Below are 12,816 nucleotides of genomic sequence, written 5' to 3'. Positions count from 1 at the left end.
TGGATCACATAGCCATTGTTGGTCCAGTAAAAATATCCTATCTGTTTTGTTGCAGTGTGCTAGTAGGACTTAGGGTATGCATATTAACACAAGCTGTATATGGTTTATGTTCTAGAAACCTCTCCCTAGCTGAGTATATTATTGGCTTCCTGAGTTTGTACCCTCCTCTGCTGTTAGCCATTGGTTGTAACCCCTTTTCCCCTCCTTATCTCCTCCGCTCGGGCTTTCTCTGGTTAGCTCTTTGGAACTAACCACTCTCCTCCTCCCTCTCCTTTTAACCCTCTGCATTGCTTTGTTCTTGGTTCGCATTCTCTGGTTTGCTGTCCCTTCACCATCCCTTGCTCTCCATCCCTCTTCACCATCCCCAGACCTTCACCTGTGGACCTTAATAAATTCCCTGGAAATCACAGACTGCGATCCTACACTTCTTTCTTTGCCACGCCCCTACAGCGACTCGCGTCCCCCCGAGTTCCACTGCCTGCCGCCTGCCAGGTGTGCTCCCAGCGTGTCTCAGCCCCGGACAGCCCGCTCTGTGCGGCGTGGGGTGGCCGTCCCTGAAACACGAGGCTGCTTCACCACACTGTTTTAAGTCCTATCCTGGTAAAAAAAGTCTTCATAGCTCACTTTCTACTAAGTTTTGTAGTTATGTCCCACTTAGATGCTTTTAGGTGTTTTCAGTAGTTTCTTCAAAATGCTATTACTGATGAATGAAGATTCTACTACTGATTTACACTGACACGTAACACAAATTTCCACCCTACCCTAAACCAGCTCATACATATTATTCCAAGCCATGGTCTCCCAGCAGTAGAACTGGGAATACAAAAGGCTGGATTTCCACTCTGTTCTTGTACATTAGAGCCTATTGTTCGCTGACACTTAACAATAGTCTCAAAAGAAACCTTGAAAAAAGCATTATCTATATATTCTCTTCTCAAGAAGCAGTAAGTGTGACCCCACAATATGCAAACTTATCTTAAGATTTCAGAAATACCCTGTGAGCAGTATATAAAAGAAGCACACAATTCAAATACCAGTGAAACATCTGTACAGACTGTTCATGGTCACTCATAAATGTTATTCATTAGTGACCAACATTACTCTAAAAGGGTAGATAAAAGAATAGACTCAACAAATAATGGTTATCAAGTTGCTATGACTGTTAAGTTCTTCTCAGCAAGGACTATTTCTGCTTTGACATCTGCATGGATCAAGTGTTATCAAGTGTCACACTACGGTAATTTTCTTAGTTTACAGATATTTTTCAGTAACCTCATGCTACTTATGTTTCCTTGCCACAAGTATCCAACACCAGCAAATTCAGACACAACTAAGAACAGCCTTCACCTTTTTCATAGAGATAGTCACTTACCTCCATAATATCCTCTAAATTCTCCTCTGCATCTGCCTTTTCAGTCATCAGTTTAGCAGCTTTGAAATAAGTCTTCATGAGCAGATAACCCCTCTTGGCCCCATTCCAGTGGGAACGAGGGATTTCTACCAAACCGTAACCCAAAAGCAACACAAGAAGGAACAGACCCCATGTGTTTGCAGCAGCTATGCCAATAGTCTGAAGTTGGTTCCTAAGGAAAAAAGACAGCATAAAAAACCCAAACAAACCTTTAATCCCACCTGCAAGAAAGCAGTCTTAAAGTACCAGTATTTTCCCATATGACTTTCAAGTTTACAGGAACAGACTCAGTATCACATAATTTTTTGCCTAGAGCCAGCCTGCTTCTTTGCCATGTTTGAAGCTGCTACTATCTTCCTGTATCTCCCATGTTTCTGCCCACTACAGAGGGAATATAAACTTTTATTAGTTCTCAAACAAACAAACTCTTCCCCCAAGGGAATATGTTCTCTTATGAAACAACATGAACTTATCAAACTTACTGAAAATGAGGTCTAAACAGCATAATGGCAGTCAGTGTAAGAAAGAGCCACAGAACCCAGGATTTGTATTCAGAATATTATATTCAGAAATTTGTATTCAGATTTGCATTCTGTCTAGTATGGAAGACCATTGGCAATTAACAGATGTCAATTATTTTAACTTCCCTTTTCACTTTTAAAGTCTTCAGCATTCAGAACCACTGGAAATACTGACTTTTTGAAACATGTTGTTCTGAAAACACTGAAAGTTTCTGCACTTACTTTGCAAATGTGTTTGCATGGAGAAAAAAGCACCATTGCAAATACAAGAGGATTCCTCCGCTGTACATATCAAAATCAGAAAGCCAAAGACCAAATTTCTATGAATACTCAAAGAGCCCCATTTCATATAAAAAGTTAACATAACTGCCTAACTGCCTAGCAAAACATTAGGTCAACTAAAGTCTAGTTTAGTTTTTTCAGAAACACCCATTTCAACCACAGAAGAAATTATCTAAGACAATTCTGCAAGAACTCATGCAAGTATTTACAGCATTATTCTTACCATTGTAAATTGAAGTTTGGATTTACAGCCACATATATTAGAAATGCTCCGAAAATCAGCAAGTAAGTGCCATAATAGATGGCATTTTCAATCAAAGCAGTTTTAATCTTTCCAGTGATGGAGAACCCTCCCGATCTAGCATACGACTGCATGAAAGGTAGCAGAATCCTAGGAGAAAAGGAAATAAAACAAAACCACATCAGCCAATCAAAAAAAAAAAAAAAAAAAAAGAGAAAAGAAAAACCCCAACTCCCACCAAAAAAATCTCCCTAACATCCAAACCACCAACCCCCTCAAAAAAGTACTTTAGCAGTGTCAGGTTACGGAGGCACAGGTGTTAAAGGTTAAGACTCCCAAGCTTCTAAGTAATTAGCTACTTATGTGTTTTTATTCTAGAGGTACCTGTCCAATGGCAAACCTTAAACAAGCTGCAGATAAAAACCATACACTTAGCCTTACTATGAAAAGTCTGCGGTAAGTAAGAACAAACTATCAACCCAGATATCCTTGAGTAACTACAAAAATAATTATTTGATGACATGTTGACCAGAAACCAAAGCATAGACAACCCAAAACCCCACAGACAATCTTTTTACCATAGCTATATCTAAAGCTTTATATAATAGATCACATAAAACCAAATAATTTACAATATTACTCAAAAATTACCCAACTTATTCATGGAATTATTTTGGTATCTGGTTGCCTAAAACCCATTTTTTCAGACAATCTCTCCATAAACACTGTCACGTGTAAATTGCTCAGTTACAACCACAAAAGTGAACCAAGGGTAAGTGGCTGCCACTTGAAGTTTGCTTCCACAAAAGCAAGAAAAAAAAAAGAATATGCCTAAATTAGTATTTATTACAGAAATTTCACTACTAGCAAATAATACACAATTTAAAAGCTCTTTGCCATAGTGATACACGTTTTTAAAGAATGCTATGACTGTTAAGATGGTGCGCTTAAAAAATTATGTCATAAGTCTTTGCCACATTCTTTTGCCTTACTTACCATGTTAAAAACTGAGATGTCCAATATACAACACGCCAGAAAATTGGCATAATTCCATCAGGAATATAACTCCAAGGTTTGAAACATTTTTGCTTGCTGTTACAATGTAAAGAAGATTATTATTAGTTGTAGAGCCATGAGTATAATATCTACAAAGGCTTTTGAAAATAGCATTGAAGTAGTACAATACTGTTCAACTACATAGTTAATAATCATCTACCCCTCAAATAAATAAACTGAATGATCATGTAGAAATATTTATCATTTTCCTAACCACAAATAATGTATCTTGACAGGATATCTCTCTTAGAGAAAAAAATAGAAGTTCAAAGACTGAAAAGGAATACTGAATAAATCATTTTAAGGTTACAATTTTTGGTAAGCAGCAATTACTTCATGCACAGAAAGAACACTTTTTTAGACAGAGAAGCCTTAAACTTTAGTTAGTGCAGCAGGTTTTTAAAAAATACCTAGGGAACATGATCACCTAGAGCATTTAGTTGTACAAAAAATGCACTAGTTGCTTCTTCTGCCACCCAACTGGATTCAGTCAGTCCTACATAAATTTTGATTCAGTAAGCCAATACTCTTCTGACAGGTAGTGCTCACTTCAGAAGACCAGAAAAGCCATAGGAGCCTTTTAGTCAAAAAAAAAGAAAAAAAAGAAACCAAAACTAAAGAAAAACAGAGGGGGAAAACCACAAAGGAAAAAACAAACAAACAACCCCAAAAGACAAAGTTTCCACCTGCACTAAGGCAGTTTGTTTTCTTCCATACACTTGTCTGAGTAATGAAGCACAGGTGAGTCAAGGGGCAATAAAGTCAACTTAGATAGGATTACCCAATGAGAAATAATTGGTGTTTTCCAGGGTCAAACTAGTTAAGCCTGAGTTGTAAGTTTTTATGTGCACAGCCTAAATACTTTCAAAACTATCAAATTAAGATAGAATGACAGGTAGTATGACTAAAGGTTTCAGCATCTCTCCTATGAAGACAAGCTGAGAGAGCAGGGGTTTTTCAGCCCAGAGAAGAGAAGGCACCAGGAAACCTCATTGTACCATCTAGTACCTAAGATGGCTTATGACAAGGAGGGAACTACACATTTATATCGGCTGAGAGTGACAGGACAAGGGGCAACAGTTTTAAACTGACAAAGGGCAAGTTTAAATTACAGATTACAAAGAAATTCTTTACTGTGGGGTTGGTGAGGCAGTGGCACAGGTTGCCCAGAGAAGCTGAGGCTGCCCCATCCCTGGCAGTGTTCAAGGACAGGTTGGATGGGGCTCTGGGCAACCTGGTCTAGTGTAACGTGTCCCTGCCCATGGCAGTAGGTTGGGTGGTCTTTAAGGTCCCTTTCAACCCAAACCATTCTATGATTCTATGAAAAAAGGTTTGTCTGAAGCTGTAAGTAAATGGAAAGGTTACTGAATGGTTTTCAAATTGTGTACATACTTAACTTGGTTCAATTAACATGCACTGGGTGGTATTAAATAAAGTGGGCAATATTGTGCCTCTAAGACGGTCATTTCACCATTTTACCATTCTTCCAGGCCCTGATTTGGGGCAGCAAGACTGGCAATACTTTGCACACACATATCAGCTGACATCTTACAGGCTCTGATCATCTTACAGATAACTACACTGTACACATAGACAACTCAGGGGAACAGCCAGTGCAGGCTAATGGATGCACAGCCATGGAAAGGGCCCATGTTAGCCTACTTCTCCATGTTTAGGGATTACTTTTTTCCTGACAGGATGCAACAAACAGGCTGTCATTACTTTGGTGGAATACAGTAGATTTCATATAATTTCAATTACTAGATATATGTAATTATAATAAGCAATTAGACATGCCGCTTCCATGTAAGACGAGCTGCTAATTTCATTCATAAGGTATAAAATTAGATTTTCAGGTTTAAAGTCTAAGATTGTGAAGGATAAGCAGTTACTAAAGCCTCTCCTCACAACCAGGATTGCTTAACAAGCTTATCCCTACTGCTTTAACAAAAAAACAAAAAAAAAAAAAAAAGAAATCTAATGCCATAAAAAAAAAATTGTTGGGTAATCAGCAAGAACTACTATATAATTGCTACATAATTACTCCCAGCAGATACAGACCCTGTATATTTACAAACTTTAAATTTTGCATCATACACACAAATAACACTTGCTTATTAGTCTTTAAAAGACAATACACTCCTATAAATTAAAAAAGAAAATAATAAAATTCAGTCTAAAGAAAAAAACTTGTAGCTCATACCTTGGAGCAAGAGTAACATAGGAGCCATTACTTTCTGCAGGACTGGAGTTAACCGCAAGTTTGCATCGATTATAAATAGTCTAAAAGACAATTTATTTTATATCAGTGACCAAAGACTTATTTTAAAGTACTAAGTCCTATTTTAAAGACATTTTCTGCACTTCAGGTTTACATTTGGAAGCAAGTAATTATACTAATAAAAACTTAAAACAACATGCAATCTGCAGGACAAGTAAGTAAAACACTGAAACTGTCTTTATGCTGCCTAAACAGATTTAAAAAATTGTTAAACACAAATAAGAGAATTTTAAAATGTTTGAAATGTTTAAAATGTTTGAAATAGATTTGTTATCTGATGAGATCAACAAAAAGTAAAATTAATTATAAACACAGTCACTGTCATCTTTAATTTATTAAGATACTACATGGAAGATTTCTTGGCTGTTTCTAAGAAATGCTCTTTCGAAATCATTAACTCAGAGAAATACCATACACATTGGATGCAGTTAAGCAGGAAGTCTTGCACGTTTCTTACCGTACTGACATCCAGAGGCAGTATGAATACAATCAGGAAGCAGAGATACCAAGCCAATAATGTTGCTACAATCACCAGCCTATGCTGTTTCTTGAAGTCTCCATACCGGTGAAGTAGGAATAAGGCCAAGAAAAAGACAAACACTATCTCGAGGCCCAGTGCTGCACCACTCATTGTTAAATGTTTGCTCCAACCACACCACACTCACTTGGGAAAGCAGATCACAACTGTAAGACAAAAAGAATTTAACTACATTAAATTCTCTGGAAGACATTTATGCAGGAGTTGTTCAGTAGACACTTTCAAACATATTAACAGACTTTTTGTACTTTACATGACTCGGACTATGATAGAAAAAGATTTTTAGCAAGGTGCCCTGAAGTCCTCTGAAGAAATCAAAATATGTCATTCCAGTGCTGTAATTTCCAGCAATGCATTAGGATAACTCCTACTTGTCATCTTGACATACAACAGATCCAGAAGATCTGGAAGATCCTGTCTTTGAACAGACTGCTAGCCCAACTTTATGTCCAGTACAAATTTCAAGAGGAAAATCTATTTTTCTCTTTTTTTCCCCTTTTAAAAATGATCTACTGAGTTGGACAAAGGGTTAAATGTTTAAATTAAATGTGTCTAGATAGCTAATGAACAACCTTTTTCAGGGAGTGTACCTCAACTACATATTTAAAGTCTGTACACAAGAGTTAATAGAGCATAAAAATACAGCAAAGCATATGTTAGTCTACTTCTAATGTACCTCTTCTAAGTTTGAAATTTCAAGAATTTCAATTCACCTTCCTACTCCCCTTGTGCTCTTCAGAGAAACAAGGGTCTCAATTCATTTGGTATTAGTTGCCCATGATGTATTTTCACTTTACTCATCCTTCTGGGTTTAGTTACTCTATTACAGTCAGAACTGCTTCAAGTGCCTACAAAGTTCATACAGCTTCAAAAAGACAAGCTAATATGCAAAGGGACAGTGTGCTGCAGAAATCCATTACAGAAAGTTTCACTGACTTGTTACATTTTCATTTAAACTGCTTCAGACCTTTTTAATAAGCATCATTTTACCACAGGAATTTCATGCATTAAAAAAAAAACAACTTACTTATTACTGTGGCCAGTCTGACTTGCTTCTCCATCAATACCAACATTTAGCTGGTTTGATTTAAGTGAAAAGGGTTTTGCTATGGCTTTCCCACTGTTAAGACTTTCAGCATTTTCACTTCTCTGGAGGTTTAAAAGAAATGCTATTACTAAAATTCCCCTCTGCTTACTTTTAAATCCCTTTAGAATTTGGTAAAGTGAACCGTTTCTTTTACTAACTTCTCAATAAACTGCTTAAGCAGATCTGTTATGCTTGAGGGCACTAAGCAGTGAAAACTCTCTTATTTTCACTAATAAAACTCTGAAGTTTCTGATGCCATTACTGCCTTGAGGATGCAGAGGAATTTATTCTTTGATTTTCTTTTTTTCCCAAAAAAATTTTTTTCTCCCCATTTTCTACTTTCACATTTGAATTTCAAACAGTAAGAGCATGTTTACTCCACATCAGCTGCACACAGAGCACCCAGTATTCCAAAAATAACTCAGGTTACCTTCCTGTTTCTTGTCAAAGATGCACATACTTTGCTGCCTTTCATCAAACATGTTTACCAAACTATAAACATTTCCGTTAGGACAAATCATCCCCATACTATGTGTCTGTACTATACTTTAGCTAGAATATTTGTATATTAAAAATTCAGGACATCTACACCATTTCCTAATCATTTATTCTAAGCAAGTCCTTTACTATTCTATTGTACCATTCTTGTTTCCTCAGATAAGTCTTTTGTATTCACAGTATAGCAGCAAATTCCACAAAAATAAAAATAACAAAACCATTATGTATCAACTTCATTAAGGCACTGCTATCTGGCATGTAGCTTTCAGTGCCCATTACAGCCACACCTTTTGCTATGTAAACAAAAAAAAAATTATACAGCACACACTTCATAAGTCATAAAGTTTTATTACAGTCACACCTAAAAACCTGCTACCAAAACAGACAGTGAAAAGTTTTTGTGCAAGATGCTGCACTCAGCTTCTAACGAGGGAACTTCCAGAAATATTTTAAAAATGTACAGAATATGCTAAATATTTTATATATTTATTATATTATTTATGTATTTATATATTTTATATATTTAGAATATGTTAATATTTTAAAAATGTACAGATTATGCTAAAACAAAGAGGGAATTGAGTCCCTAACACAACTTAACTCACTTTCAAAGACAAATGTGACTTGGCAGTTATCAGTAAACTACATCTTTATGTTCTTCCCTGGTTCCTATTTTAATCTCAAAACACAAAACGAAAGGCCTATTTTTTTACAAGACTACAACTAATAAGAGAGTTGTTTTGAATCAGTGTATACACATTTCCAAATCAACAATTTAAAGTTTTAAATAGAAACCCTCTAAACCAAATTCTCCACATAAAAAGATTAAATGGAAGAAAATCCACAAAGTGAGAACTGCAATTCTTGAGAGAAGCTCTGCCAGTGAACTAAATCCAGCCCAACAGTGCAGACATATTTGGGACCTGTGCTACTAGAATCAGACCTTAAAATACATTACTGCAGGCTATAAAGCCATGTCTTCCTGTGGAAAGCAGCATTTGCCTCTGAACCTGGTTATTAGTTCAAAGAAAGGTAAGCTCCTTACCCATCACCCTGTTTCTTCACTTTATTTAGAAAGCCATCTCACTATTGGCATACAACTACCTAGTGCCAGCTAGTTGAAATTCCAGCATCTCTAAAAAAATGTGGTCCTGAAATAACAACTTCAGAAGAGGTCTCTTGTACTGTACAACCTTCTGGGGCTTGAAAGATGCTCCTGTTAAAGCAATGACAAAGTAACAAGAGCCCTCACTATGAGTGGAGAAGTACTTACTGGCATACCCAGTTTCTGAAGAACCAGGCAACTACAGATTAATACAAATAAGATTAAAAGCTGACACACTGGCACGGGAAGCGCAACTTAACCAATAAAAGACAAGGACATGCTCTTGTATTAGCTTAGGATTTTCCTGCTTCTTTTCAGACACAATCAGTTAACTTTTTAATTTTAACCAGCTACTAACTCTGCAAGCATCATAAAAGGCTCAGTTCAGACTTAATTCCCTTGCAGACTCCCTGCTATCAACAGTATTAAATTACCCTGCCAACCTAAGTCTAACTGCACTCATGACATCTACATTACAAATGAACTAACTACTCTGCCTGGCACAGACATACTCAAGTTACTAAATGAAATGGCAGAGAATGAAAAACCCCACACTTTCTCAGAGCTTTTATACAGCACCAAGTTTATCAAAGACAATCCAATATTATATTCTTAAAGAAGAGCTGAAAAGAGTAAAGCACGTCTGTGAAGGATCCCCCCCCGGACTCCCAGCAAATGCCTGAGGAGGACTGAACTGGGGGTAAACACTGCTTCACATACTTTACTGGAAAGTATAAATATGACTATAACTTGCAGGGTGTTTCCTTCAAAAATTCAGCTTATTAAGCCCTCCAAATTCTCTCCCTCCAGGAAACACACATTATTTCTCTGTCTTGTATTTCTGTGGTTGATTGCTCCTGCCTAAACACAGGCACAAAACTCCACTCACTTGTACCCATTCTCCTCTCACAAGTTTCCAAATCTTTAAGGTAGTTTGATTTTCACTAACACACTCCAAAAGACCTGGAATCTCTCAGTCTTGTGCCTTCTACAGTTTCATATTATTTCATTAGAGAAACTGTGAAAGCCATGAAAAGTATTTGACAAGGGAATAGCCTCCTTAATCACAACAGTGGCTCTTCCCAGCTTTCTTTCCCAAGCAAAAACATCCTAAGGAAGAGAACCAAAGTCTTATTAAGCAATATATACTATTATTAACTGATCCTCTTGTATACAGTAGGTCTACCAGTTGTTACTGAAATAGATCACAGTACTTCAACAACTTGTCATTGACAAACTGATGCTGTCTTTTACTCAGCTATTATATTCCACATACTTAACAAACAGCTTTAGTGCCAGAATTCTTTTCAGGAATTTAAAAAGGAGTCTGCCAGTCTGTAGCTCTGCCTGTCCTTTAAACATTACTAATAAAAACAGCCATCCCATGCTTCTGGTTTTCCATCTTTGGTACCTCACACATTTCTAGAATATTACAGAAGTTTTTCTTGTTCTTGAAGCATTCTCAAGTAGAGATCAAACAGATTTGGAAAAGTTACATTTCCAGACATCTTGGATATTTCAGGTGAAACACCTGTTAAGCCAAACACCCTTACTCTGTAAGTTTAAACATCACAATTACATCTGAAAAAAAGCTGGCACCAAAAGTTGGCAAACTATGAAAGGGTCATCAGAGACACTCATGGAGAGAACTGAGAGCCTCAGCATACTGAAAGAAACATCTGTTCAACAGCATCTTCCACCTCAAGCTGAATTTACAACACACCTGCAAGTACAAAAGCTGCCATCTCCAGCAATGTATCAATGGCCAGCTCAGTGATCACCTTCTGCCTTTCTGTCAGGGAATAATCTGCTAGTTCTTAGGGAGGTTCTACAAGCACATTTCACTTGGCGAAAGGAAAATTCACACACCTGTGCTGGTTTCTGAAGCCTGCCCTACTCAGCAAAATTATGTTGTTAAGGATCATAAAGGAAGACTTCACTTTACAGACATGATTAAACCTTTAGTACTGATAGAACAGCCCCATACTAAGAGCCCTGGACATTTCCATCTTTAAACAACAAAATGGGCTAACTTATATTTCAGAACTCACAGAGAACAACAAGAAGCAAAGCAACAATAAAAACAGTCCTTTCAGCCATTTTAATATCCAAATCTGCATAGTGTGTTGTGAGGATTTCTTTTTGCTTGATTTCAGGTTTAGGGGAAGGGTAGCATTGTGGGTTTTGGTTGGTTGGTGGGTTAGGGTTTTTCTGCTTACTTTATTATTACACACTGGCCCTTAGAACTTGGGGGAAATAGTAAGTATTTATAAACAGAAAACAAAGAGCTGCTTTATCTCAGTACAGTAAGAAAGCCATCTAAAGAAAGAAAATAGCCACAAACTGCCTGAGAAAACCAACCAGAGAAATTATCTGATTGCACTCTTTGAGAGAAACAGCCTCTGAGATTAGTGAAGAAAGTAATTTGCATGGTTTTGCTCTTGCTCTTCTAAGACACACTAATCAGTCTATGTACTGACTGGTATTTTATAAGTACCTGTCAGATCAACTATTTTGCAATGAAGAAAAATTTTAAATTGACCAAACATTTAATTGATAACAGATCAATATTTAAGGAAACAAGTTTTGCATTTTCCAATTAAAAGGAAAAAAAAAAAAAAAAGCTGTGCTGACACCATGCAAAATAGCAGTACTCTCTGATTTCTTAGGAGACTAGGGTCTCCACAGTAGCACTCCACAAAAGAAAAATGCTTGACCAAGGAACGTTAAGGTTTTTTATGTTCAAATGCAAGCAGGGACCATCAGTACAAAACCACAACAAGCTCTTTTGCTTCACATGGTGCTGCTTTGTCCTCTACTAAAGGATAACAGAATCATTAAGGTTGCAAAAGACCTCCAAGATGATCAAGTCCTATATTTAATTTAATGAGTAGCACAGAGGCTGAAGCTTTCAAACAGTTTAGGGAAGCATGCTGAAAATAATACACAGAAGAAAACAACTTGCTTATCAGAGGAACTGAAATAGAATCAAATACAAGCGCTGTACAGTTGCAAGCAGAATCTAAAAAAAGAATAGAAATCGCTCTCTGGGCTAGCAGACTAAGGCACTCACACAAAGCAGGTGTCAGTAAGGCAATCACATGACTACTGCCCCAACACTGCATTCCGGGAAACACACGATATGTTAATTTCCAGATTGTAAAAATTAATGGATTTTCAGGAAAATCATATCTCGATTTACTATACATTAATAGAGAAGAGTCACATGATTCACACAGAAAAAAGGGGCTGCAGAAAAAGTGACATAAACTGAGCTTTTTTTTTTAAACCAAAACTCCACCTCTTTTTCATCTGATTATCTGCTTAAATAACCTTTGAACGACTGTTCTGTGACTTAAGTTAAAACTGGAAACGATTAAAAAAAATATTTTCTTACATATTATAGCATTATATGAATGTTAATTTGAGTCACATGATTCTCGTTACGTTAGGTGAAGTTGCGTACTCTTGGCCTCGGGTTCCATTACCACCCTCAATTTTACAGGCACGTCCCTCCAGCGTTATTTAGTAAACAAAGGACAGCATTGGCAAGCAAGTGGTTGACTAAGAGCAGGGCTGTAGGTGTGTGCAGAGTCAGTTTTCCATCCCCACCAATTTCAAAACAAGCAGTCTGGGGGAAAAGGCAGGAAGAGCTGCATTGCTGAGAGCCAGGCTGGCTGTGAAACACGGTGTGAGCAGACTGCAGGGCTGGAACGAGCGGAAAGGGTCAGCACCAGCCGCACACGGGCAGCTCCAGGTGTGCCCACAGAAAACATTCCGGTGAAACGCGCTGGCA

The 12,816-nt window shown here is 37.3% G+C and overlaps 1 protein-coding gene across 5 annotated transcripts in view; it reads right to left on the bottom strand.

The window, feature by feature from the left end:
• Nucleotides 1-12,816, bottom strand: part of LMBRD2 (LMBR1 domain containing 2) — a 30,215-nt gene that overhangs the window by 16,887 nt on the left and 512 nt on the right. For 2 of the 5 annotated variants that reach the window (XM_085042433.1, XM_085042428.1), the window contains exons 2-6: nt 6,250-6,476; nt 5,715-5,794; nt 3,452-3,547; nt 2,438-2,605; nt 1,373-1,583 (exon numbers count right to left, since the gene is read on the bottom strand). In XM_085042433.1, the coding sequence (XP_084898559.1) occupies nt 1,373-1,583; nt 2,438-2,605; nt 3,452-3,547; nt 5,715-5,794; nt 6,250-6,423 (729 nt within the window). In that variant the 5' untranslated portion in view covers nt 6,424-6,476. Of the gene's footprint in view, nt 1-1,372; nt 1,584-2,437; nt 2,606-3,451; nt 3,548-5,714; nt 5,795-6,249; nt 6,477-7,357; nt 7,377-8,960; nt 9,132-12,632; nt 12,729-12,816 lie in introns of those variants that run through there. The other 3 variants (XM_085042430.1, XM_085042429.1, XM_085042431.1) reach the window with 3 other exon arrangements.

The sequence above is a fragment of the Lichenostomus cassidix genome, chromosome Z, assembly GCF_008360975.1.
Source record: "Lichenostomus cassidix isolate B80296 chromosome Z, HeHo_3.0, whole genome shotgun sequence".
Taxonomy (NCBI): domain Eukaryota; kingdom Metazoa; phylum Chordata; class Aves; order Passeriformes; family Meliphagidae; genus Lichenostomus; species Lichenostomus cassidix.
This window is presented reverse-complemented; position numbering and strand designations above follow the sequence as displayed.